Source organism: Sciurus vulgaris (genome assembly GCF_902686455.1).
Source record: "Sciurus vulgaris genome assembly, chromosome: 4".
Taxonomy (NCBI): Eukaryota; Metazoa; Chordata; class Mammalia; order Rodentia; family Sciuridae; genus Sciurus; species Sciurus vulgaris.
Window position 1 is genome coordinate 149,842,516 of NC_136464.1, and position 27,323 is coordinate 149,869,838.

At 46.3% G+C, this 27,323-nt stretch overlaps 1 protein-coding gene across 6 annotated transcripts in view; it reads right to left on the bottom strand.

Moving 5' to 3' along the window:
• ATP7B (ATPase copper transporting beta) overlaps nucleotides 1-27,323 on the bottom strand; it is a 68,639-nt gene that overhangs the window by 2,698 nt on the left and 38,618 nt on the right. For 2 of the 6 annotated variants that reach the window (XM_079136147.1, XM_079136145.1), the window contains 15 exons: nucleotides 26,235-26,489; nucleotides 25,196-25,359; nucleotides 22,356-22,517; nucleotides 19,107-19,183; nucleotides 17,412-17,586; nucleotides 15,354-15,587; nucleotides 14,597-14,688; nucleotides 10,887-11,014; nucleotides 10,622-10,776; nucleotides 10,376-10,456; nucleotides 6,952-7,146; nucleotides 4,807-4,989; nucleotides 3,522-3,690; nucleotides 2,207-2,350; nucleotides 773-915 (listed from right to left, as the gene is read on the bottom strand). In XM_079136147.1, the coding sequence (XP_078992273.1) occupies nucleotides 773-915; nucleotides 2,207-2,350; nucleotides 3,522-3,690; nucleotides 4,807-4,989; nucleotides 6,952-7,146; nucleotides 10,376-10,456; nucleotides 10,622-10,776; nucleotides 10,887-11,014; nucleotides 14,597-14,688; nucleotides 15,354-15,587; nucleotides 17,412-17,586; nucleotides 19,107-19,183; nucleotides 22,356-22,517; nucleotides 25,196-25,359; nucleotides 26,235-26,489 (2,357 nt within the window). Of the gene's footprint in view, nucleotides 1-772; nucleotides 916-2,206; nucleotides 2,351-3,521; nucleotides 3,691-4,806; nucleotides 4,990-6,951; nucleotides 7,147-10,321; nucleotides 10,457-10,621; nucleotides 10,777-10,886; nucleotides 11,015-14,596; nucleotides 14,689-15,353; nucleotides 15,588-17,411; nucleotides 17,587-19,106; nucleotides 19,184-22,355; nucleotides 22,518-25,195; nucleotides 25,360-26,234; nucleotides 26,490-27,323 lie in introns of all 6 variants that reach the window. The other 4 variants (XM_079136146.1, XM_079136144.1, XM_079136149.1 and 1 more) reach the window with 2 other exon arrangements.

Below are 27,323 nucleotides of genomic sequence, written 5' to 3' on the forward strand. Positions count from 1 at the left end.
AACCACCTGCTGAAGTTTCTTCATTTGACTGAAGCAACTGGGGGGAGCCACCCCAGCCCGTCAGGATGGGGGTAAGTTGCTCCTTGGTGACTCCCACAGGGTCCCCACACACTTCCACTGGACCTTTGAGCACTTGGTCAAACTGTGTCACAGTCCATCCTCCCTGTAGGACCATGAGTCCTTCAAAGGTAGGACCCTCTTCATTCCTCTCTGTAGCCCCAGGGGCTAGTACAGTGCCTGTCCATCACCCTGTGGTGCTTGCTATGTGTGTGTTGAATGGATGAACACATTTTAACCAGGAAAAGGGGGCGGATATTCATCAAGTCCCTCATTAGTAAGGAAAGCCATGCACCTTAAGAAATAAGTCAGGAGGTGGGGGATGGGGCAGGAGTACAATTTCCAGGCGTTCACCATAGAGTCATGCTGTGTAGGGATCAGTCATCCAACTGTTGCTCCCTCATGGCCCAAACACAGAATCAGGGCCCCTGGAGAACTGCCTAGGACCAAGTCATTCATCTGGACACACATTCATCAACAGAACACACTCCAAACATAAAGGTTAGAGCATTTCTATTTTAGCCCCTGAAATGATGATCATTTTGGGAAATGGTTAGAGAACACTGGGATTGCTTTCTCCAGGGATGCACAGAGGGGGAAAGAGCAGAAGCAAAACTGAGCACATATGTACTGGGGCTAATTTTTTTCCTTCTTCTGTGAACTTAACACATTTATAGTTTTAAAGGAGAAAGAGATCTGGAGCCTCCAGCCATACCTGGGTGGCAATGGCTCTGGCTGTCTTCCGGTTGTCCCCTGTGATCAGAACCACATCCACACCCATGCTTTTCAGCGTGTGCACAGCCAGGGCAGCCTCTGGCTTGACAGCATCGGCGATGGCGATCATCCCACAGAGCACACCTGGAGCAGACCACCGTGATCAGCCACAGTGGGGGACTCAAAGGCCCTCGTGCAAGCAGGATGTCAGGACTGGCTACGGGTCTCATCATATAATGCTATGTACAATAAACACAGTTCCCAACTGTGTACATGATATGACTTGGGATCTGTTTGTTTGTTTGTTTTTAAATCCCATACATTTACAGATGCATACAGAAGTCTAGAAGGAATATCAAGATGTTCATGGTGGCTCCCTGAGGGGCAGGGCTACCAGTGAGTTCATTTGCTTCTTTACAGCCCTCTGAATTTTCTGGATTTTCCACAAGGTACATGAATTATTGCTTTACAGAATGCCTGTCCCATTATAAGAACTCAAAACATGTTTGCAATGAAAATAAGAGAATATAACAAAAGTCACAATTGTTACTTAAAGTGATAGACATCCAAACTAGTAGATTAGTCCATCCTTCTTATTTAATTCTTGTTTTGGGTGGAGGTGAATCTTTAGACACAGAAGCAGGAGAGTTCCGGGCTGAGAAGAGAAAGGGAACAGAGTGAGGGGCATATTGTGCCCATTCTGGTTTGAGGAGCTGAGGAACTGGGGGTTTATAAGGACTTAGAAGAAGAGGAAAAAAGAGAATGAGAAAGGAAAATGTATTTGGCTGGAGTTTTCAGAATGCAGTATCATAAGTTATTTATTTGCATGTCGTTTTATTACTAGCAGCAGAAACTAAATGAACAAAGTGTAGGTTCTGATCTCCCAGAGGCGTAGGGCCCAGGGTATAATCTGAGTGCTGTGGCACTTGGAGCCACCAGAAGCTCTGTGCGCATCAACAGGCGTGAGTCAGGCTGTGGAAAGCTGCCGCACACCAGCATTTAAAGCGCCCTGCAGTCAGACCTTCTGGGCAGGGGAACTCTGTTTTGTCTGCAGCGATGGGTGAGAGGGGTGACTCAACTACCAACTTGGATGGAAGCAAAGTTTAGAATTCACAAGCAAGAAGGATGACACAAGAGCAGAGCCTGCTCTGAGTTGAGGTGGACAAGACGAGAGAAAGGGCCTCAGGACAGGAAGGGAAGATGGCAAGACACCTTCTGGAAAACCCAGCTGAAAACACAGAGAAATACTTATTTAAAAGAAAGAAAAAGAAAACAAGGAAGACAGAGGAAAACAAGTAAAAGAGATAAGAAGAGAAAGGGAAAGAGGGAGACAGAGGGAAAATAAAAAAAAAAGGAAGGGCGGAAGGAGGGAGGCCTCTTTCTGCCTGGACTGCGTTCTTGAGGGAGCGGAAGGAAGGCTCTGGCAAAGCGATACCGTCAATGGCCACCAGAATGGCCGTCTGTCCCTTCATCTCATGATCTGTCATAGCATCACTGATGTCGCTGGAAATGGTTAAGCCATTACGCCTCATCCATTCACGGTTTCCAATCAGCACCGAGAAGGTCTGGGGGGCCGCATCTGTGCAAGAGAGAGTGGTTACTCCTCAGTCTCACTTCACCATGAGCTGGGCCCAGGAAAGTCCTCCCTGCATCAGCACAGTTGTTGAATTGTCCTGAAAAGCATTGTGGTAGGTGCCCTTGTCACACCACCTGCAGAGGACCAGGGGAAGAGCAGGACTGGTGTCGGAATCACGGTGGCACACTGGCAGAACGTGCTGCGGGTATGGAAACGCCGTGAACGTGGACCTCACGGGACATCCTCAGCTGCCTTTACAGGCATCTGTTGACTATTCTCCACAGGGATCAGAGGCGGTTGGGTATTTTCCAGACCAAGGCAGGTGCTGACCACACTCATTACTGTTTGGTTTAGGTGATCCCAGGGCAATCAACAAATAATCAGCCAAGTATTTCTATGATTGTTCTAAAATTATGCCATGGCCAAGCGGGTTTTCACCTGGCACCTCTAATAGCATGTGCTAAGTAAGGTGCCACCGCACTGCCCATCTCTCGATGCTTTAATGGAAAGGTCACCCCAGGGCTTATATTGCTAGAAAGTGGCAGGTGGCTTCTAAAATCTAAACTAAGATTACACTGTCAACACACTTAGGAAACAGCACAAGACATGGATTTTTGGGGTTTGGGTGTTATCTGCTCTCTTAAGGTGCCAGTTGGCAACCTGTCCTGGTACAGAGACAGCCAGTAGCCAAGCTAACAGCATCCCTTCTTGACTTAGGGAGACCATTTCTATTGCTTCTCTGACTTTCCATCAGCTCTGTAAATACTACACATCCCACCACAGTTCATCTATATGGGAAGGAAACAGGAGAACAAAAGTAGGTCTCATCTCTCTGCCTTGTAGCTTATGAGAAGCAAGATCCATCTGGATCAAGACAGAGGAAACACAAAATACTAGATCAGCAAAGCAATCTTCTGTGAATCTAGGTCAACACTCTTCTGGCCCACCACACGCATCAAAATTTAGATGCATCAAAGCATGCACGACAGAGACTGCAGGCCTTCCTGGGGAGGCAGGCACAAGGTGCCCAGCTATGAGCCACCTGTCTCCAGGGCAGGGGAAATCCCGGTAGGCAGCTGGGCATAGGGCTCCCTGTGGTTTGGCCCACCTCCACTTTGACCTAGAGGGACCAGCTATGGGCAGATCCAGCAGCAGAGACAAAGACCGGGGATACCTTTTCCCATAGGAAGACTGCCAACATCCTTTGGGTGCCCGGCCCATTCACTCTGTGGGCGCTCACTGTGGGCCAGGATGCCCTCCACATTGCTGACTTTGCAGCCGATTCCACAGCCTGGCACTGCCTGGAAGTCTGTGCAGTATCCCAAGGTCTCTGTCCCAAGTTCCTGTGAAGGTGAGGGAGAGAAAGGATGGGGTAAGGGCCAGGGTGGGGGACCAGAACACAGAGCGGGCAGGAGAGGGCAGAGGCAGGAAGGAGGGATGGGAAGTAGAATTGAAAGCAAAGGTTAGGAAATTGACTATTAACTCAGCAATCACTTTTCTCTCATGTGACAGCTATCAGTCACTGATCTGAAGAAGATTAAACAGCCTAACCCCAAACTGGGCAGACACCTGGCCACAGTGCACAGGCTGCAGACCAGGAGGACAGGAATTCCCATTGGATACCTCCAAGAAAAAAAAGGTTCTTCTAGGTTGCGAATAATTTAATGAAAGCAACGGAATAAGTGAGGGGTGAGGGGCAAAGCTATTTCGAGGTTATCAAGGGAGAAGTTCCCATGGGCTGGACCCTGGAGGATATGAGGTGGCAGGGGAGGAATGAGCAGAACAGCAAGTAAAGGACTGAGGGTGATGTCCTCCCTCCTGACCACAGAGGGCAGAGGTGAACAGCAGTGTGCTGACCCCCACAAAAGACAAAGCATGAAAGGAGCTTCCAGAAGATGCTCTGACCAGGAAGAGCGGGCAGCCTTTTCTCAAGCCATCTGCACACATGTCTATGTTTACGATAACAGAATTTGCTCAGGTCATCTAAAAACTGTCAACACAATATCTGGCACATTCTACTTCCTCTGTATTCAACTGAAAAGAGAAAATAAAATAGGACTTTTCCTGAGGAGAGAAGAAGCGCAATGCTTCTCGGTGAGGTGTGCCAAGGATCCCTGGGCTTGCTCCCCTCTGCTGGCTCCTCCATTCCCGCCCTCCCTGCAACATTCCACTGTGCTGCCGTCCCCTCACTAAGCCTCGTGGAAGCTGGCTTTCTAGACCACCCCTCCGAGATTCGGGCTCTCGGAGGACAGATGACACTTCTCACGGGTTTTGTTCTGGGCCCAGTGCCAATCACCTTAGCCAAAGCAGAACTGCTTCTGTGGTGACCTGGAACTGTGACAGGATGACTGTGAGCCCACCTACCCCAGGCAAAGGCCTCTTCCAGGGCAGCAGGGAGAGGAGGAGGATGAGACCAGGGAGGAGGGAGGAGGGGGGCAGCCAGGCGGGGCTCTACGTACCTCTTTACAGTATTTGGTGACTGCCACGCCCAAGGGGTGCTCACTGCTGGCCTCTGCAGTGCCCACCACAGCCAGAACCTTCCTGAGGGGCAGTGTAGCCACATCCGCTAGCAGCAGGACCCGCATGACTCTGGGGACACCATAGGTAATGGTACCCGTTTTGTCAAACATCACAGTTTTCACCTGCCAAAACCAACCATATCTTGGTGACACGACGTGGATAGGAGGGGCTTTTACAGCCCACAGTCTCCAGGCAGAGCTGCATCCACCTTCCCTCAGGCGGGTAACTTCTTAACCTGATCGTCTGTGGGCAACGCCTGGGCTCAACAAGTGCAGATGATCTCCATCTACCCGGTCAGAACATCCCCACTGTGGCCGAGCCTCAACCAGACAGTCGACACTCCTTGGCTGTGCAGGAGGACGTACAGCACAGTCTGCAGGCTTTTCCTTGTGTCATCTCAGGAATCAGCCCAGGGGGTCCTCTCCTCTGTTATCTGTCCAGCCCAGCCACTGTTTTCTTCTGCCACCAAAGTACAAGAGTCTGTCTAGAATAAAGTCCTCCGCCTCTGAGTTCCAGAGAGGAAGTGACAGTTATGTGGCCCAAGTAACAAGTAACTATAGAGCCAGCTATAAACTCGTCCCATGTGGTCAACAGCAGCTTTGCCCCAGTCCCCATGCGTCTGGGCTCAGACAGTCTGCAGCAGTCACTCTGGGGCACTTGCCCTTACTGGCAGAACCCAAGCTCCCACTTCTCAGAGACCAGTCGCTGGACTGATGCTTCCCCACGCCCTATTCAAAGCAGCAGGACGCTCTCCTCAGACAGTGCCCCACGACACAGCGCTCCCCGGCCAGCAAGCAACCTGAATTCTAGTGCCGAGTTGATAGCTCTTCTTCAACACTAGCAACTGATCTCCAAAGACCCCTGCCTTTCAGTCCGTCCCGCACTCTGCAGACAGACGTCCTTTCCAACACGTAAACCTAGTTGCCCACAGAGGTGTGTTGTACCCCTAAAGTTCAGAATTCAAACCTTCCAGGCCTCAGTAATCTGGTCCCTCCCTCAAAAGCCTCATCCACATGTGCATATTCATATTCTTTCTCTCTCTGATTTTCTCCTACTTGCTCATTTATTTGTTCAACAAATAACCTCTGAGTGCTTTCAGTGTGCCAGGTTTGGGGTCAGATGCTGGAGGTAAAATGGTGAGGAAAAGTTCAGTCCCTGATCTTATGGAGCACGGCTTCCCCAGGACCTTTCCACCTGCTGCGCTCACTGCTGGAACGCTCTCCCTGCCCTCTGTTGTCTGGCTGACTCTTGCTCAACTATCAGGTCTCAGATGCATTTTGCTGGCCACCCCTTATCCCCAAGTGTCCTCAAGGCACAGGAACTTGCATGATACTCAGCATTTGTTATCTGCTTATTTGGCATCTGTCTTTCCCACTACCCTGCAAACTCCTGGGAGCCTGGAACCATGACCATCCCCAAACCTAGCACGAGGCCCCCCCACAGAGAAATGCTCAGCAAACCAGATAAACAAGAGCGTGGAAGGTCAGGGGCTGGCATGTGGGACACGGGAAGACTCTTTGTTCACACTGTTACTCATTGTCCCAACCCCAAGCAAAAGGATTCTGCCACTAATCCCACGATATGAGCTGGCACTTTTCTTCAGGAGCCTGATGGCTTGCAGATGCTCCTGGTCTGCCACCAGACAGCTGCAGGCCATGAGACAAGGTACTTAACCTCCTCCTGCTGCAGTTTCCTCATCTGTAAAATGGTAATAAGCACCTACCACCAAGAGCTGCTGAGAGGGCTGGGGAGAAAGCTCAGTTTGTAGATGCTTGCCTTGCAAGCACAAGGCCCTGGGTTCAACCCCCAGCACCGCAAAAAAAAAAAAAACAAAAAAACAAAAAAAAAAAAGCTGCTGAGAACATGAAATCAAAGAGTACTCAGAAAGCATTTAATTTTGTCAACTGTCACTGCCTTGCTGCTGTTGCTCCCAGCTGGTGGGGGCTTCCTATCGAATTTAATTGGCATTGTGGCCCTCTGATTGCTCTCAGGCTTTTCTCTTAATATGAAATAGTAAATAGATAGCATTTTCATTAGGATTAAAAAACGATGCCAGTGGAGGGGAGAGGCTGGTGCGAGCCTACCTTGTGTGCCATCTCCAGAGGCTTGCCTCCCTTGATGAGGATGCCATGCTGCGCAGCCACCCCGGTGCCCACCATGACTGCCGTGGGTGTGGCCAGTCCCAGGGAGCAGGGGCAGGCGATGCACAGCACGGTGATGGACGTCTGGAAGGCAAACCGGATGATCACCTCCGTCTGGGAGATGTGCTTGCTGGGGTTCTGAAGAGGAAAGAGACAGTAGCTGAGAGCTGGTGAGGAATCTCATGGGATTCTCGTCACTTAAGAATGTCTCGGGGTGGCAGAGCTGAGTTTAGGAAACAAACACATCCTGCGATGCTCAGGATCAGAGTTCTCGCTGCTTCCCATCCAGCTCCTGACTCGAATCCACAGGCTTCCTTGGAGAGCAGTACAGCAGCAGAGTCACAGGAGAATCCCTGATGGGACGGAGTGCAGAGCTGGGCGTCAGACCACGCAGCTCACACGCTGGCTCTGACGCTAACGTTGCCTCTCTGTTGCCTCAGTTGCCCCCCCCCCCCCCCCCCCCCGCACAAGTTGGAGATGATAATACTCAGCTCACAAGTTATTTTAAGAACTGAATAAGGCAGTGCACATATCAACACAAATGTATGTATACATACACATAATATAATCATGGGCATAGGAGAGGCACGTAAGAAATTATGACTCATTATAATCATTTTTATCATTATTATTATGAAAACATTAAAAATGATTGGTCTCCAAAGAATTGATTGTAAGAGAATAATCACACAAATGGGAAAAGATACAAGTATATTTTTCACCGTGTCTGGTTTTGTTTTTGTAATGGCCAAAAAACTGAAAACAATGAACAGGAGATTAGTTGATTAGATTGTGGGCATAACAGGGTACTAGGCAAGCGTTGGAATGATTATAAGTACCTACATCTATTGACATGGACAGATACCAGTAACAGCAGAATTTTAAAAGTAAGTACATAGACAGTGCTGTGATTCTATTCATGGAAAATTTTCTGCCTACACCTGGGTACAGCCTTTTTCAATATTACTGGCAAGATGTTCACCCATGGGCAAAACCAGTCACCTGGCAGGATGGGATCTGGAGCCAAATGGGATTTCTTGGCTCTAAATGGGATCGAGATTTCTTGTTTATATTTTTCACTAGTGGCTTCATTGTAAACCCCAAACAAACAAAATATAGGTCTATTTTGTAGATATGTTGGTACCTACTGCCATTATTGTTTGTATCCTGAGATCTTGAATTATTTTGGCTTATTTTTTCAAATGCCTGGTAGCTATGGAGTATAATAGAGAATACATTCACTTAATTACAGTAAAAAGCACATTTTCTACATCAAGGATATAGACCACAATCTCTTTACCTTCCATCTACACTTTATTCTTTGATTTTAAAAGGCAAGATTCTAAGATAAGGTAATCATTAGGGGTATTTAATTTTCATAGAAGGTTGTATTTAGGTAGAGGTGCACATTAAGATATGAGGTGATTCTTAGAGATAAAGATGATACGATTTCTTTTTTTTTCTTTTTTGTACTGGGTATTGAACCCAGGGGCGTTTAACTACTGAGTGACATCCCAACCTTTTTTATTTTTTATTTTGAGATAGGGTCTCACTAAGTTGCTGAGGGTCTTGCTAGATTGCCTAGAAAGGTCTTGAACTTGGAATCCTCCCACCTCATCCTCCCAAGTTGCTGGAATTATAAGCATGCACTACTTCACAGAACAGATGATGTGATTTGTTTTTTGTAAACCCAGTAATTCTTGTCAAAATAACACCTGGCATTTTGGTGACTCAGGTGGACTTCTGGGGGTAGGAGGAGCCCTTCCTTACAATGATGTTTGTGCAGCAGAGTGATGAGAGAATCTTAAAGGAACATGCAGTACCTCATTTGCCAGCATCCTCCCTGATTTTGCAGATAAAAAACAAAAACAAAAAAAAAGCCAAAGTAAGATAGAAAAGCATGGAACAGCAGAAAGCCACATATTCCAACTTGTTTAGGATGAAGTCTTCCCATGGTCAGATGCCAATGAGCTATTTTCCCCAGAAAAGCAGAAGTTTTTGGCAGTCAGGTACGTTAGTAGCCACTGGCAAATTCTAGAAATGCATTCACAGGTTTCTCTTAGATTAACTGTAGTCTCCTCAGATGTCAGGAAGTGTTTAACTTGGACTTTTTCAAATTTAAGATAACAAATTTGAGGGGGAAAATGACATTTCAGTAAATGACATGCACTCTAAGAACATCAGATATACCTTCAATTATGGGTAGAAAGTTTTAAAAAGAAAAAAACATTCCATGTTTGTAGTTTCTTATTCTTCAGCTCTAAGGTAAAATAAGCATTAGCTCAGTTAGGTATGAGATAAGGTAAAGTGTTCCACCTATTGGGCAGTTACCCAATACTGCTCTATGGGTCATGGGTGTGCGCTCTCTCTCTCTCTCTCTCTCTCTCTCTCTCTGTGTGTGTGTGTGTGTGTGTGTGTGTGTGTGTGTGTGTGTGTGTGTGTGTGTGTGTGTCAGATATCAGAGTCTCTCAATCCCAGCACCACTGACATCTTTGTGGCAGGGCCTGTCCTCAGTCTTAACAAACATTGAGCAGCATCCTGGGTCTGTGCACAGATGCAAGGGGCATTCACCTCATTCACGAAAACTGAAAATATATCTAGATATTGCCAAATGACCCTGAAAAATCACTGGTGTATATAGTTTTTGTTTTCAAGTAGATAAGGGTTTTGAGGGATGCACTGAATTTTCACATTGCTTTTTTGAAGTCTGATAAAACACTATTTCCTAAGGCAGTGTTCTTCAGCCATATTTTTAAAACTAAAAATGTTTATTCTATTGCCTCACATACAAAGTTAAGTAAATATTTGTTACTAAAAAGCTCTGCTTATATTATACAAAAAACCTTTCAATAATACAGGAAAATATCACTGCTTGAAAAGGTGGGAGACTGAAGACGGTACCCATGGATATAGATGGCAAAAAACGTATTTTACTTAAAATCTATTAAATGATATTTTTGTGCCACCAAAATTGCAAAGTGACCTATCTTAAGACTTAATAATGCCTCATAACCTCAGAACTGAATGATACCGCAGATGTAAATGCTTTAAGCATTACAACTGAGAGCTATCTGTGGAAATTACCTGAGTGGAAAGCAAAGAGCCTCTGTAATGAAAACCTCCAGCAGTACAGTGACTGATTTTTCCTACCCTGATTTAGATTTTGCTGTCAATAAATGAAGGAAGCAAAAAATAAAATAAAAATAAAAATAAATGATTAAAGCCCAGTGAATCTAAGACAGGAAAGAATAGGCATAAAGGCAGTGATTGTTTAAAACACAACAACCCATACTGCCCAAAGGATTCAACTTACAGGAAAGTATTTCTGAATAACATCAAAATCGATAAAACCGATTATAATCCATACCACCAACGTCAAAGTTGAAATGATGATGATAAATGGGACAAAATATCCACTAAACCGGTCAGCCAGTTGCTGAATGGGGGCCTGCGAAAAGAGAACATGGAGACGGTGGGAAACTGCAACCTCTGAAGGCACAAGACACCATGAGCACCCCAGGGGCTGAGACCCCAGCTCCTCGTAACCCGTGTTTACTGACCAGTCACCACTCAATTTCCTGATTCTACACCATGTTTGAAGTTCCTTCATTACCTTTGACATCTGAGCCTCTTCCACCAATTTCACAATTTGAGCTAACGTGGTGTCATTGCCCACATGGGTGGCTTTAATGAGCACAGAGCCATGTGCATTGATAGACCCGGCGATCACCATGCTCCCAGGTTTCTTAGTGACAGGCATGGCTTCTCCTGGAGGTGGGAGAAGAAATAACCATCACTCCCTCAGCCCCATTCCTCGTCATGTGGCCTGGCAAACGCTGTGATGCCCGCCCAAAGGAACATGAAACATGCCACCTAACCTGTGATGAGGGACTCGTCAGCCATGGTATTGCCTTCTAGGACTTTCCCATCCACCGGGAATTTCCCCCCGGGGACAACCTTGATGATATCACCCCGCTGCACCAGCTCCATGGGCACTTGCTCCTCTCTGCAACAGATGCCACTCAGGTCATACACAGTCACTCACCTTCTTGGTCTGTCCAGGTCAGGTGCGAGACCAACCACTGGACTAGTCACTTTAGATAGCTGGCCCTCTGCATCTCAGGGTTCTGAACCCACAGATTCAACCAACTTTTCATCAAAAATATTCAGGGAAAATAAAACTTGGTGAACATGTGCAGACTTTTTTCTTGTCATTATTCCCCAAACACTACAGTATAACTAGTTACATAATATTTATGTACTGTATTAGTATCATAAGTTGTCTAGAGAGGATTTAAAGCATAAAGGAGAACACAGGTAATATGCAAATGACTCTGCCTTAGTAAGGGGCGTGAACATGGATAGATTTTGGCATCTGAGGGGATCCTGGAACCAGTTCCCCACAGACACCCAGGGAGGACTACACCTGCTTCACCCTGAGCAACAGATCGGGCTGCGCCCGAGAGGAGCAGGTGTCAAGCCAAACTGAGCCACACACACTTAACCCTAAGACAGGGGGAACTGCTGGAAGACTTTCCACCACGGAGCAATACAATCAGATTTGTGCCTTCAGAAAGCTCACTGGTTTGAATGTGGAAAAACAGTTTGAAGGACGCAAGGTTGGAAGCAGGTGGCCAACAAGGGGACTGCTGCAGTGCTTTGGGAGAGAGTCCAGGATTGCCTGGACAAGTGTGCTGGCCGTGGGGGGTGCAGGCATGATGGCCATGAAGATGGAGGACTGAGAACCAAGAGGCCAGATGTGCAGATGAAGGAAGGAAAGGGGCTACAGAGGCGGCCAGGCTCTTCCCCAGGAGCTGTGTGGTGGCCCCAGAGAAGAGAAAGCACCTGGAAGGGAGGGAAGGACAGGCAGGCTGGGCTTGAGCCCTGGTGAGATGCCCAAAGAAAAGTTCCACCCAGCAGCTGAGTCCTGGGGTCCGGATGAGTGGCACACAGCTGGGGTTTGGGGAGGTGACACTTCTCAGTGACCATCTCTAACACTGTTAAGATGACAAGGACAGTGGAGGCCCAGAAAGGAGACCAAGCAGCAGCGGGGCAGAAAGGGAAGGTCCAGAGAGTCACGTGTAAATGCCCCATCACACAGACCTGGGGTAGAAAGGAAGGGCAGGCGTCCCTGGCACAGGGATGGAGAGCAGGAGGGGCCCAAGCCTTGTTGAAAGGAGCCATCTGATAAAGAAACTCGAGTAGCCTTCAGGAGGCACCAAGGACCCATTCTCCTAAGCAGGGTCTCAGAGGCGGGAGGGCGATACCTGGCACCTGGCCTGCCTCATGTTACAGCATGGCCAGCTACTCAGGAGAGGCCTGGACTGTTGCAACACAGTGGCAGAGGAAACGGCTGTGGCCCTGGGAGACCAGGGTGCGACCATGGGCCTGGAGCATCGTGTCAGGAGGGAGGACAGGAATGGGCTCTCCAGAACTGTGCAGCGCAGTGCTAATGGACGTGACCTGAGCACGCAGCCTATCTTGGGCAGAGTCGGAATGAACTCTGATCTGCTGACTCCCAGCTTAAAGGCTGGTACTACCCACCGTGACGGCAGTGGTCAGGCCCACAGGATCACCATCTTTGGAAAAGAACTGAGTCATGGCAAGCACAGCCCACGCTCCTTCGGCATCTCAGCTGGCTCACAGCTCCTGGCAAAGATGCTCAGATCACTGGAGCAGCTCCAAGCAAAACTACAGTGGGTGTCGTCAGCAGCACTTCAAACTGACAGCAGCGGCTAGAGGCTGGTGGAGGCAAGGCGAGCCCAAGATCCGGAGCTGTGGCGGCTTTGTTCAAACGCCGAACATTCTGCTTCTCAGGATCTTTCACCGCCACAGAGCCACCAAGGCGGTCAAGCACGTGGAAGCCCAGCAGTGCCAAGTGCTTACCCCACAGAACCCCCCAGCTGGGGAATGGGGTGGCATGGAAGCAGGCAGGATGGCTCTGGGCCTCCAGGGGCTTGATCCTAGCTCTGTCCCGTGCCTGCCATGGACTCTGGGCAAGTGACTTCACCTCACTGAGCTTTAGATTCTCCCTAGCGAAAACAGGAATAATGACTGTACCTGCCTCAAAGGAGGGTCACCAAGATTAATTAGTGTTAATTAGATAATCAGTGCTGAATAGCGTACCTGGAACACAGTATGGAACCAAATCTTGGTTGTTATTACTGTAATTATGATGTATATTTAAAAGCCACATCCAGGGCTGGTGGCATAGTTCAGTGGTTGAGTGTAAGCTTAGGGTGTGCAAGGCCCAGGGTTTGATCCCCTGCAACCCCACTCCCAGCCCCGCAAAAAGCCAGCATCCAGGACAAAACCAGCACTGCTGGGCTGCGGTCAGCCTGCACCTTGCTGACACCTCTTGCATTAGCTCTTCACCCAAAGGCTCGCCAAGGGCTGGCTCCGCATTAGCCAGGGAAGCCAGGCAGCAGGGGCCCTGTCTCAGCCCCCAATGGTCAATCATCACAGGACACAGCTGTGGTCACTGGCCCTGGCAACAGTAGGATGTGTGGGTAAGTGCACAGCGGGACAGGGGTAGAGGCAGGTCTATCTTAACAAAGAAGACTCTGGAGCAAATCATCCTGGATGGAAAGAATCAACAAAGATGGAGACCATGAAGAAGAGTGGCAGGAGGAGGCTCCACAGCAGAGACCTGAAGGAGAGTCCCTCTTTCTGTCCACTGAGATGGGTGCAGTGGAGGCCAGTTTGCAGGGTGAAGGGCAGGGAATTGATGGGCTTCCCATGGAATGCCTCGTGTCTTCGGCAGTCAGAAGTGAGATCACAAACTGAAGGGAAATGAAGGATCCTAGGAATGTGAAGAAGGCCTGGAACAACCATTGCCCAGAATATATAAAAGAAGCCAACCAAGGAAACACAGAAGCCTTAATCTGTAAACATTTCCATATCATTAAGTGCTTTAAGAGTCAGTATATGAAAAGGTTAAGAACATGGACTCTGGAACTTAACCTAGATTATATCCTAGTCCTACCACGTAATTCCTGTGTGATCTTGGGCCAGCTGTGCGGCCTCTCTGAACCTCAGTTTCTCATCTGTAAAGTAAGAGTAATAATAGTCCCTTCATCATGAGGTTTGCCTTTTTTTCCTTAAGGGGTAGAGTGAGGTTAGAGGTCAGAATATGTCTAGCAAACAGTAAATGTTATAGAAGTTTTCAGCAATAATGACAATAATTATTTTTTAACATCAGGGACCTTAGAAGGAAGACAGATACTCCCATTTCATCCTCTGGCAAGATGAAACCCTTCTCTCTCCACCTGTCTCAATCCCCCAGATCTTGCAAGGAAGACCCAGTTCACATTCCATGTTCTCTGTGAAGTATTCCTTGACAGTATTTAACCTTCCTCTTAATTTCTGGAATACAAATCTTCTATACCTCTCATTTGCCACTGAGGACACAAACACCACCTCTAACTCTTGCTGGTTCTTTAATTCCAATGTCTTGTTCACACAATGGGTTGAAAGTGTCCCTAACGCCCTTGAGAGTCTCATGCAGGGCCACTGCACGATGGGTGAAGCTGCGAGGTGCATAGATGAGGTAAAAGGATCTCGAGCTCTACCGGTGAACCTGACCCACCTGATGATTAAGTTATCCTCACCCAGGGTCACCACTGTGGCTTCGGTGGCTTGGAGAGACATGAGTTTGGCAAGGGCTTCTGAGGTTTTGCTCTAGGAAATAACCAGAGTATAAAATGAGAGCTATGCTAATTGCCCAAACCCAGCCTGACAGTCACAAGCTGGTGTGCTAGTCGGTCACAGAAAGAGGCTCTCATCTCTGCGGGGACAGGTGTTGCTCAGGGGCCACGCATGTCATCGCCACACTGAGTGTGAGACCCCTACAGCGTGAGCGTAGCTCTAGGATCTCATTTCAGGTTCAAAACGATACCAGTCTGCCCTACCGCCATTTTCTTTTCGGTTCCAACCAATTTCTTTTATGGACTGAGTTCTGCTTTTTTACAGGGGCCAATACAATGCTGGGTTCAAAGCAGCGTGTTAAAAATGACTTGACTCCAAAGAGGAAGGATGGATTTCTACACTAATAAATTCCACAGTCAGGTGCTGAGAAACCCACATGGGCTCCGACCTGAAGTTCAGGGTTCTTGCCATTACACAATACACCAACGAAGGCCTTAATAATTAACCCGATTAGCTGGGATTTCAGAAGTAGCAACCTATTTGAAGCTTAGTGACTGCAGCAGCTAATCACATGGTGGTTTCAGGTTTCAGTCTTTCCCTGTACTGTGTGTAATTAGCAATTCTCAAGCCTGTTCAGAGGGATGGAGATCTGTGTTACTGAAGGACTAATTCTTTCCTTAACCTGAAGCGACAATTACCTTTGCCACGTGTTCCAGCCACCGCCCCAGGGCTATGAACACAAAGAGCATGGGGGGCGTGTCAAAGAACGTCACAGGGCTCTTCTCTGCCTTCTCCACAATTGCGACCACCAGGATGACCAGGGAGTAGGCGTAGGCGATGCTCGTGGCCAGTACGATGAGCACGTCCATGTTAGCCGACTTGTGTCGCAGAGATTTGTAGGCCTGGACGTAGAAGTACCACCCACCGAGGAACTGGAAGACAAGGAGAGCAACGGCAGCTGACAGCAGGTGGAGGGCGAGCTCCCTGAGCAGCCGGCACCTGGAGGCCCTCCAGACGCGAATACTCCAGGTCTCTAGGTGCGTGTACAAACCGGACAGCCCTCTTTCTTAGCGCCAGACATTTCTGAAATATATTTTCTGATTCGGAGGACTATGAGCTACAGAAATGAATGATCAAAGCATGTGAGACCTTTAAGACCCAGTGCTCACAATAAAATGTCTGTCCAGAGAAGAATGGTGGATTGATCCTGTGGACAGAGCTATTTAGTCTCTAAAGAGAAAGCGGTGTATCTGTAAACCACTGGCATAAAATATGTCCAGGAAACACGGGTAAATGAAAAGCCAGTGCACATGAGAATATCACATATGATCCCATTTCCATTACAAGCCTGTGTCTATATTACATGAACATGCACACACACGTGCACACACACAAGTGTGTTTTTTCTACAGATGAGATCTAGAAAGATACATACCGACTCCTAACAAGACTGCAGTAACACCAGGGAACAGGACTGGGCAGGAGGCAGGGTGCTACTGGTAAAATAGCATCTTCCCCTTTGCTTCTAATACCTCAGAATGGCCAGAGTTGACTGCACTATAATACGTGCAAATTACATTTGCAATTAAAAAGAAAATATTAAAAAGATAAATTCAGCCAACAAATGCTTTCGCCCATAAATGGTCCTAAACATTTCAATATTAACTTATGAGTTCAGTTTTATACTCCAAAATATGTGCATAGAGAGAAAGAGTATATTCCCACCAAAAAATGTATCACCACCATAGCCCATGTTCCACGAGGCCTGTCTCTGTTGAATTATAATTTGCTCGTGGATAAGAAACACATCTTTACTTTGCAAGACAGAATGTTCATGAGAGTCATGAGCTCTGGGGGCTGCTGGCTGCTGCTTCTTATGACACAGGTAAATTAAGCTAAAGAAGGCCAGGTGCAGTGGCACATGCTAGCAGCTTGGGAGACTGAGGCAGGAGGATTGTGAGTTCAAAGCCAGCCACAGCAAGAGTGAGGCACTAAGCAACTCATTGAGATCCTGTCTCTAAATAAAATACAAAATAGGGATGGGGATATGGCTCAGTGGTCAAGTGCACCTGAGTTCAATCCCTGGTTACCCCCCTGAAAGAAAAAAAAAAAGAGGAAGCAAATCAGGGAAATACGGGGTCACCAATCTTGCTACTGGAGGCTGCTATTCTAGGGAGTTCCAATCACCCGAAATCAATGTGAAACTTACAGTGAAACCAAGCCCTTCATAGTTCCCCACATCACAAGGCCCTGCCCCTCCCAGCTGGGTATAAGATGAAAATAAAAGCAATAACTGGAGGCAGGGCGGGAAAGCTGTAATAGTACAGCTTTGGGGCTAGATTCTCACTTCTGGGCCTCAGTTGCTGCACCTATAACCTGGAGGTCACATATCAGTTGTGTGAAGTCAGGGCTGGGTCTAAACATTTCCAAATCTCCTTGCAGCAATGTTCAGACCTTTAGATTATCCCACAGATGGCTGGGTCAGGGAGAAGCTCCCAGGTCCCACCTCATGCCCAATCATGTTCCCTGGTGCATCACTAGGATTCTGGATCTTATCTGTGAAGAGAAAACACACATATACCTGTGTGTATGCATATGTACATGTTCACATAATACAGACTATTAGTGGAAGTGTGGGATCCTATAAGATACACTGAAACCAAGCTAGAGGGCTAGGTACAGCCTAAGCAGGCAGAGCATCCCGGGGCACATACGATCCTGGGGAGCAGAGGTTTGCTTGGCTTTCTAATACACACCTGGACAAAGGTACACAAGATGAAGAAGATGAGGTTTAGAATGGACAGCCCTGGAATGATATTGTGGTCCAGGACCATAGCCTCATGGGGCTCCTTGCTGGGGATTAACATGTAGATCATCAAACCCATGACAGGGATGCCGAACACCAGGCTGCACAGGAAAGACTTCTTCCACCTGGAAGCAACACAGCAACACGGACACATTAAACAGCACTTATCACTTGGATGATGGGCTGGTCCCCCCTGAGGGCTTGGTTTGCGACTTCTCTTTGTCTTATGGCTGGGATAGAACACCAAGGTCAATCTAAAGGTCTAAACATTGCTGCATGGACTTCTGGGAGATGTTTAAGCCCAGCCCTGCCTTCATATAACTGATAAAAGACCTCTACTTTACAGGTGCAGCAACTGAGGCCTAGAAACTGAGAATCTAGCCCCAAAGAGGCAAAGGTCCTCAGTCTATGGCTGCCTATATTTTTTCAAAATGCAATCTTTATATAGACTCACAAAGAAGAAGGGGGTTAAAAAAAAAAAAAAAAAAAAAAAAACAGGAAAAAGCAGTGCATTTTATTAGCATAAACTCACTTACACATGCAATTTAAAAAAAAAAAACACTATTTAAAATAAAGTCACCAAGAATAGTGGTCTTGATTGCCGAAGTCTAAAACTGGGGGTCACAAATGGCAGCTGTGGTTTCACACTATCTGCAACATAAATGAAAATTCCAACCAAGCAGTGTGGAACCTTGATGTGAGGCACCTATGTTAAGGTACCTTAAGCAGTGCCTGCAAATCACCAGCCTGTGAGACCTGAGTCCTGTGTACTCAGCTGCTGCCCAAGGCCCTGGAGCATCCACCCCCAATGGTTTTCTAGATGCCTCACCTGCCATCCTTCTGTGCCCCAGGAATGCCAATGGGCCTCCCCACTGGCCCCTGGAGGATCCCTTACCCCCTCGGACTCCTTCAGACTAGCACAGCTCCACTCATTCCCTAAGTGTCAGCTCATGTGTCCCCTGCACGGAGGTTTCCTAGACCGCTGCTGTCATAGCTCACTCATTCTTTCCCTGCCAGACCAGGAACCCTTCTGAGGCAGAGCCCACAGTCTATTCATCATTCCCAGCACTGGTCACTGTGCCCTGCACACAGTAGTTGCCTTTACATTTGTTGAATAAGCGAGTGGCCATCTGAAACAATCAGTGCCTCTTAAGTCTCCTGATTCCCTGGCCACTTTCTTTCCACTTGGCTGTGATGTCTGTCCCCAGATCCTAGTTCTAGAACCTCTACAAATGAAGTCTGAAAATACCGTAAAAGAAAAATCTGGCCCTTGATTCCAATTAAAGCACTATCCAATTTGTTAGGTGGCTACCAAAATTAATTAAATTAAGTAAAACTTCAAAATTCAGTCCCACAGTCACACCAGCTGCATTTCAAGTGCTCACCAGCCATGTGTGAGTACAGGGTACTATGAGTGCCACCAAGGGATGCTGCCATCATCACAGAAGCCTCCACAGACAGCAGAGCTCCAGAGGGTTAGCCTCACAGGGTAAAGGCAACTAACCCAGGTGGAAGGCACCTGGAGGAGTGAGGACGACAGGGACACCAACAAGCATGGAGACATTTGCACAGTATGAGCCACAGTCAGCGAGGAGGGGAAGACACTTAACCCAAAGCTACAGTTTATCTCTCATGTTCTACCTACTGCTTTATTTCCATCTTGTGGTCCAAGTGATGAGCGTTGGGCTTTCTCTGGGCCAGGGAGGCATGATAGCCAAGTTCCTTGTTATGAAAAAGAGAGGGGCAGGGAACAAGGGGGGAAGGTACTTGTTAAAACATGCACTGCAGAAAACACTTTACAGCCCTGGAAATTAGAAAGCGAATCTAAAAGTGGCTCAAAAGACCAGTGGATTTACCTCTCACAACCTCTTTACCCAAACTGGCCGACAGACCCTGTCCAAAGGTTCAGCATCAGTTTATGCTAACAGACCACACCATCTGTAAGGAGATGATGTCAAACGCTGATCCCTATCCCTGCTGTCAGCAAAGGGAGCAGGTTCTGGGAAGCTAACTTCACCAGGCATCCCCAAATACCTTGTGGGGTCTGACGCCTTCACTCACTCCATGAGGCAAGTGAAGGTCAGAGAGGTTAAGCACTTTGCCCAAAGCCACAGCACTATTCTGAAGAGCTGGATCCAGAGCTCAGGACTCCAGGCCTCCAGTTCAGACTCCTCCTCCACAGGGAACTCGGCTCCCCTTCAGCATCTGGAAGCATTGCTTCTGCTGTGGCCCCAGAGAGGCTGTGCTTCAATCCTATGCTTTCCTCACAGCTTAGCTCAAGTATTTCTGCCACCCTCTGAATCTGATTGTTTGTCTCTGACCCCCTTTATGAACATAAAAACCCAGGGAAGGCTGTCAAGAAATGTCTTGTCAGTCAGCACAATACAGAGCAGTGCCTTAGAACTGTGTTGTGACTTGTACCCAAAACCTCAAAGTCTTAGATATCCTGAGACTACGTAAGACAAACACATTTACTACTAATACTAGTCTAACTACATTGTGAAAAGATGCCCCAGGGCTGGGGATTATAGCTAAGTTGGTAGAGTGCTTGCCTCACCTGCAGAAGGTCCTGAGTTCAATCCCCAGTACTGCCAAAATAAAAAATAAAATAAATAAAATAAAAATAAAAATTAATTAAAAAAAAAAGATGCTCCAGGGATATGAGCCTGGAGATCAGGCAATAATCTAATATTCTAATATTTCTTAATAAGGACAAAGAGGGTGATGTCCACAGGCTGGGTGGAGGTAGACAAGGGCATTAAAAATCAGAAAGGGAATCTAAGATGGAGCCAAAGGTACCTCCTAGGATTCTCCTTCCATCTACTCCATCTCTGACTCCTTAGCATCACCAATGCCACATTACTACTGTTCCTTAAGATCTGCGGCATAATAGAATCAGAAAGGCTGCTGAGCTTGAGATCTGGGTTTGAGTGCCATCTGCCACCTGTAAGTTGGGTACTAGTGGGCAAAGTCCTTAACTTCTCTGAGGATCCTTCCTCATGTCATGAAGCAGCCATGCAGGCTGCCATCCTTAACTTCAGCAGCTCCAGTAGCAGCATGTCCAGCTCCAGTAGCAGGCTCTGCTGGCCATAGGACAGACACCACCTCTCCATAAACATACGTACACAATGAATCAAAAATTAAGGATGGGGCTGGGGATATAGCTCAGTTGGTAGAGTGCTTGCCTTGCAAGCACAAGGCCCTGGGTTTAATCCCCAGTACCGCAAAAAAAAAAAAAAAAAAAAAAAAAAAAAAAATTAAGGATGATATGGCATTAAACATGCTATGAGATATTTCATTTCATAAGCCATTTCAAAAGCAATCCATCTTGCTAAACTTAATTTATCCTTACCAGTGATTACAAAGTTAGGTTTGTTAATTTTGATTATCTTAACCCATTCCTATTACCACTGATGCTCAGTCTAGGGTCTAATGCAGATCATAAAAAGGAAATAGTTAGTCTGTGGACAAACTGAGGGAGGGAGCAGGAGGTAGAATAGGCATGAGAATTCTGATTTTCCAGAGCAAAAATGAGCAAACTCTTAGACAAGGCAGGTTCAGCACAGGCAAAATGTGATATAATTCTGTCCAATGCCAGCATTCCTTTGGTCTATAGATATAAATAATATCTTTGGCACAGACATAAATAATATTTTAAAACTGCAATTACTCAGCAGCTCTGGAAGCTGAGGCAGAAGGATCGTGAGTTCAAAGCCAGCCTCAGCAACTCAGCGAGGCCCTAAGCAACTCAGCAAGACCCTTTCTCTAAATAAAATATAAATATTTATAAAAAATATATAAAATATAAATATATACTCAGGGTCATTCCTCATGTCCTGAAGCATGTCCTCATATTTAGTTATTGGTACACACAGGGTCACAAAGGCTGAGCCTCTCACCTTAGTGTTTGGAAGTTCTACCAGGTTATCCCTGCTCTAGAGTTCCCAGGGGGGTGGTAAACTGCCCTGACTTGTTCCACAAGTCATACCCTACTTTTGCCCGATTCTGCAGTGTTCCACAGATGTTTTATTATTTTTTTTTATTTTAAGGATTTTTGATATGCAAATGATGTCTAAAAACACTTTATATATCAAGAACTTTCCACCTTTCTCCATGCCAAACTCCATCACGGGAATTCAACCTGTAATGCATTCAACATGAGTGACTGTCAGGTGCTTTTATTCTACTTCCAGAAATACACATGTGCAAGGGCATAAAGTCATGTGCTCAGAATTTTGTTTCACTGTCTGCTGTATCTAAATATTAAGAGAACATATGGAACATTAAAAGGGCACTGATCATAGCATCTGTAGTTGTTAAAGAAATGGTATCTGTACATGAGTTAGACATATAATTTGCAATATTACCATATAATATAAAAATATGTACACAAGTTATAGTTTCATGATTACAATTAGATCAAATGTATATAAATAAATAAATATATATATATATATATATATATATATATATATATATATATATAAAAATAAGGGCAAGTGATGTGGCTCAGTGGTTGAGTGCCCCTGGGTTCAATCCCTGGTACTGAAAAAACAAAAAACAAAAAACAAAAACCCCTGCAATTAGACAGTTTAACCCTACTTACCACATTTACCATGGCAATACTGATGCTTCCTCGTAGTATATCTGAAATAATAATGTCTTTTTCCCCTCATCTCTTTCTTACCTATTCCCTGATATTCTTCCTCAGATTATTTGATATTTACTTGCCTTCCCAAATTAATTTAAAATGAATGACCTTATTTCCATGGAAAATGCTGATGGATTTTAATATTTTCATTTTTTCTTTCTGATTATATTTTCTCATTTTCTTTAATGATTACATATTACTGTTTTTTTAAAAATAGGTATAATTTTTTCTTGAGTGAATTACCTCAATGATTTTGACAATATCCCGCGGACCGACAATTTCAGGATCAAACTTCACGTGGGCTTTGCTGGTGGCAAGGGCCACTGAGGCATAGGTGATGCCGTTTGTTCTAGTGAGCTTGGACTCTATGTTGTGAACACAGGAAGCGCAGGTCATCCCCGTGATCTGCAAGACAGGAGGACAAACTCTCACAGGAAATTCTGGAAATTCTGCCTGGTGACATGCCATCACAGGATAGGGGCCCTTGCTTTGTGAGGACCATCACACCTACCCTGCCAGCCTTCCCGTTCAAGCACCTTCTCGAGACTCTGGATGCCAATGCCAACCTCCAAACTCCTGCATGAGATGCTCACCCTTAATGTTCCTCAGTGGCTTCAGGGGAACAACCACCACTGGTTCCTCCCCAGCTCAGGCACAGGAGATAGTAATCAGTAAGCAGATGGCAACAGATGGAAAATCCACTTCTGGCTGACAAGCATGTGCTTTTGAAGTCACCCTATGTTCTGTCTCAGATTTCTCCCAGAAAGACTGGGATAAGAACTGCTTCTCAGGAGTAAGGTGGCATACTTCTGCCAAACCCTCTGGACTCCTGAGTGTCACCAGTGCCTGCCTGCAGCCTCTGCTAGCCCTTTCCTGCTCTAGTACTCTGCCAGTGCTCAGGGGTCTGATGGCAGTGCCTCATTATCAAGAAGGAAGGGACTTAGGAAGTGACCGATGGAGGAGATGGAATCTGAACTGTTCAAAGTATGGACAGGGCTTGACAGGTGATGGTAAGGGTAACAGTAGAGGAGTAACAAAAGGGAGGACAGAGCAGTGTTCCAGCAATCACCAACAGCTGACTGGACTTGGCTAGTACGGGGTGTGAAAGGAAGAGGGGGAGAGCCTGCAGTACTGGTGGGTCCGCAGTATTGGAGGCTCTTGGGCACCCAGCTGAAGTGTTGCTAAGTCATTACTGGACACAGAGCCACTGGGGGTGACGAGCATCAGGATAATGTGACTGGAACTGCACTCTGAAATTTGCATCAGTTATCCCAGAATAGATACCAAAGAGACGAGCATCCCTCGTCTCTTTGACGAGGAATACCAAAGAGATGTGGAATTAGGGAAGGAGAGGCAAGCTTCTCTGTAATCCAAACACATTTAACTTGGCCTGGGACCTAGAAAAAGACCGGAAAGGGAGGAGCATCAGGCAAACAGGAGCTCACCTGCTGACAAGCGGCTGTGCTAACAGAATCCTATCCAGTCTACAACTATTTCAATGATGCTTCTAAGCTCTCCTTTTATTTTTGTAATAGTAACAAGTAACATTTATGTACACTTACAGTGTGTTGTGTACTATCCTAGGCACTGTAAGGCTCTCACCAGCCCTGAGAGGTAGGTCTCAAAGCTGCAGCACCAACAGGTTTAATAACTTGTCCAGAGTCACACAACCAGTGAGGAGCAGAGATCGAGCTCCTCGTCTGTAGCCAGATGGCCTGGCTCCAGGGTCTGCTCCAAGCCACTGCTATCTGCATAATGAGATGGGTCTCTGCACACTAAGTTAATACACATCCCTGAGGCAACAGGGCCAGAATTCACACCCAAACCTACTGCATTTCTACCATACCACAAGATGCATCCTGACGTGATAAAATGGAATTTGAAGGAAGGCATGACATTCCTGGAATATGCACTAGGCAAATTATACAATTTACTCTCCTGATATGAGTGGTTACTGTTTCTTAGAATACCATTTACATACAGAAGTTCACAGAAAACATCTGATAACAATAAAACTTTTACTACCATACTATTTTTAAAAAAAAGAACACTACCAAAAAACCATTGATTCAAAGAAAGCCTTCACCTTTTCCAATAATAATCTTGATTTAGATAGTCCACATAGTAGTCTGCGTCGGCCAAGATGACCACCACATGTGGACCTGCCAGTGTGCAGCAGGGACCCTGCCCTGTCACAGGGCTGACACAGCCCAGCAAGTTTTCCCCTTGGCACACAGGAGGCCTCCCGAGAGCAAGAGCTTTGCTCTACCGAACACCACTCATCACTTTTGTATTCTGTACTTTTTCTTCAAACATTTACTTAACACTAATGGCAGTGACTAAACACAAGGAAATAAGGGCTCCTTCTGTTTTCAATGACTTGTTAATGTGCAACCATAATAATGAACAAACAGAAACGACTCCTTCCTACCCCAAACACTGAAAACACCACCTTGGGCATTAGCCTTGGACTGAGCATTCTGGGATACTCTGGTGACTAATCACCCCCTAGACACACCACACAGTGCCTATAACAAGCCCTCTGCATTTTTGTGGGGTTTTTTGTTTGGTTGTTTGTTTGTTTTTGTGGGGCTGGGGATCAAATCCAGAGCCTTCCACAAGCTAGGTAAACACTCTGTCATGGACCTACACCCCAGCCATCTATCCACCTTTGAGTGGCACTCACTACCCTAAGGACCTACCTTGTCTGCCTAGAGATACCCACGGATGGTTGAGCTTCTATTTAGGCTTTGGACTACATCTGCATTCAACTTTTCCCAAGACACTATGCTCAGGACAGCCCACCATTCGCGATTCTTCTTTGTCCCAAACTCCTGCACCTTACCACCCCTTCCTCCTGACACCCTGGGTACCCTCAGTGATGGCCTCCTCTGACTCTTTGATATAACTGACCGACATTCCTTCACAAAATGAACAGGTCACTGTTGTTGGTATCAAAGAAAAACAAAACAAACCCCAAACTCAACAACAAACAGGATATATCAGACAGGAGAAACTTACTGGTCGTAAGGAAGGAGCTATGAGCTCATTCTCAAACCCTCTAAGGCAATGACAATACTTACAATCAACTCGATGTCACCATCTGAGCCTGCATTGTCCTCCATGACTGCTGCTTCAAAGCCCATGTCCTGGATGAGCTGGGCTATCCTGGGTGGCTGGATGACCTCCGGATCATACTTGACCTCTGCCTTTCCCGACATTAAGGCAACCAACACGGAGAGAACACCTAGAACCATCAGGTCAGAGCTGTGACACTCTGGGCGTGGTGTCTGGGATGACATGGTCAACACAGTCAAGCAAAGAAAAAGGTCTCCTCAGAAGCCTCTGGAGGAGTGGGGAAATTATAAATTAACTTTATGAGCAGCCAGCCCATGATGACAAGGGAACTCCTTGGTTCCTTTGAGCACAGTCACCCTGGAGTGCCAGGAAGCTATGGAACATAGGGAGCAGAGGTTGGGAGAACCCCTCGCCCTCAGAGGGCTGATGCTGAGGGCCAGGAGCCGAAGCAGAAGACACATGGAGCAATAGGGTGTGGAAAGAACTGACTGGAGACGGGCTGAGTCTCAGCTCAGGTATTTCCAAACAAAATGGGGACAGGGTTTTTATTGTACTTGAGGTTTAAGAGATAGTATTGGAAGTATAGCTTGGAGGACAAAACTGGGTAGTTCTACAAACTCTGTGGTTTACAGGGACAACAGGATAGAATATTTGACATCAGAACTTTTGCGCAAAATGGAGGCTATTCATTTATTTTACAGAAAGGGGTGGGTGAAAAGAGAAAGGGAAAATATTGAATGACACAAGAAAACTAATTGAGAAGTCTAGCCACAGAATGTACCATAACCTTTAAGTTGGATTTTCCATGGCTAACTTACTCAGAGATACAGTTTATTTCAAACTAAACAGAGACAGAATGCCAATTGCACAAGAGCATTAGACAAACATCTCCACTCTCACACCATGGACCTGCCGCCAGCTTAGCAGGGCTGTTGATAAACGCTGCCATGACGACTCTACAGGGAGATCATGCAGCCTGCACACAGCGTTTCCAAGTTCAGCATGGGGGTGGATCTCTTACCAGCATGGGGGTGGATCTCTTACCAGCTTCTTTCTGAAGATTCCTTTCTATGTTAGACACACAGGATGCACAGGTCATGCCTTTGATCTGCAGAAAGCACTTCTGTGGTGCTACCGTACCAGTGGGTGGTGGGGAATTTGACAAGGGACCAGTGCTGCGTTTTTTAGGGAGCCCTCCAGTAAGGGGAGCCACTTCCTGGGTGCCAGGGGTGCCAGCCAGAGTTTGCTGCATGGTATTACCAGCATTGTGGTTTTGAACATGGTTGGCAGAGTACTTTTCTAGGAAAAAATGTCAGAAATAATTCAAATTAGAAGAACAAGTAGTAATTTTTTTTTTTTCCTTTTTTTCAGATTAGGAAGCTCAAACCTGACAATATTCAGGTAAAAGCTCCTAGAGAGGCGACCTGGGGATTGGTGTTTCCATCTCTGCCTCTCCCTCCCGATGACCAGGCAGAAGCATGCGTTTACAGACACATGAAAACATGCAGTGCTTCAGGGGTGACAGCTCTGGGCAGGTGAATGTCCCTGCTTAGATGATAGTGGTGATGACAGCAGCCTGCTAGTCTGTCTGACCATCAGCTCTTTCCTGGGAGCAGAGGTGTGGCTCTCCCCGTGAGCATCGCACCTTCTCTGAGCTGTTTGTACAAGTTCTATACACAGTCTAGACACAAATCCTTTGTCAGCTGAAAGCAAAGCAAATGTCTCCTCCCAGTCTGTGGTTTGTTTTTGCTCTTCTAATGGTACCTTTAGGTAAATGAAGTCTTTGTTAATAAAACCCAATATCAATTTCTCTTTTATAGGATTAGCACTTTCTGTGCTCTCTTAATAAATGTCTATCTCAATATGGCAAAAATGTTTGTGATGCTTTCTTTCAGAAGCTTGATTGTTTTATTTAATAAACTTCCACATTCAGGTCTATGATACACTTCAATTATTTTTTGTGTAAAGTTAACAAAGTTAATTTTTGTTTACAATTAGGATCCAGCTCCACAGAATGAAAAGACCGTCCTTTCCCCACTGAGTTTCAGTCACACCTTTGCTATAAATCAGGAGAACACAGGCACGGGCTTGTTTCTGGGCTTCACTATGTCCTCTGATATTTTTTACCTATTC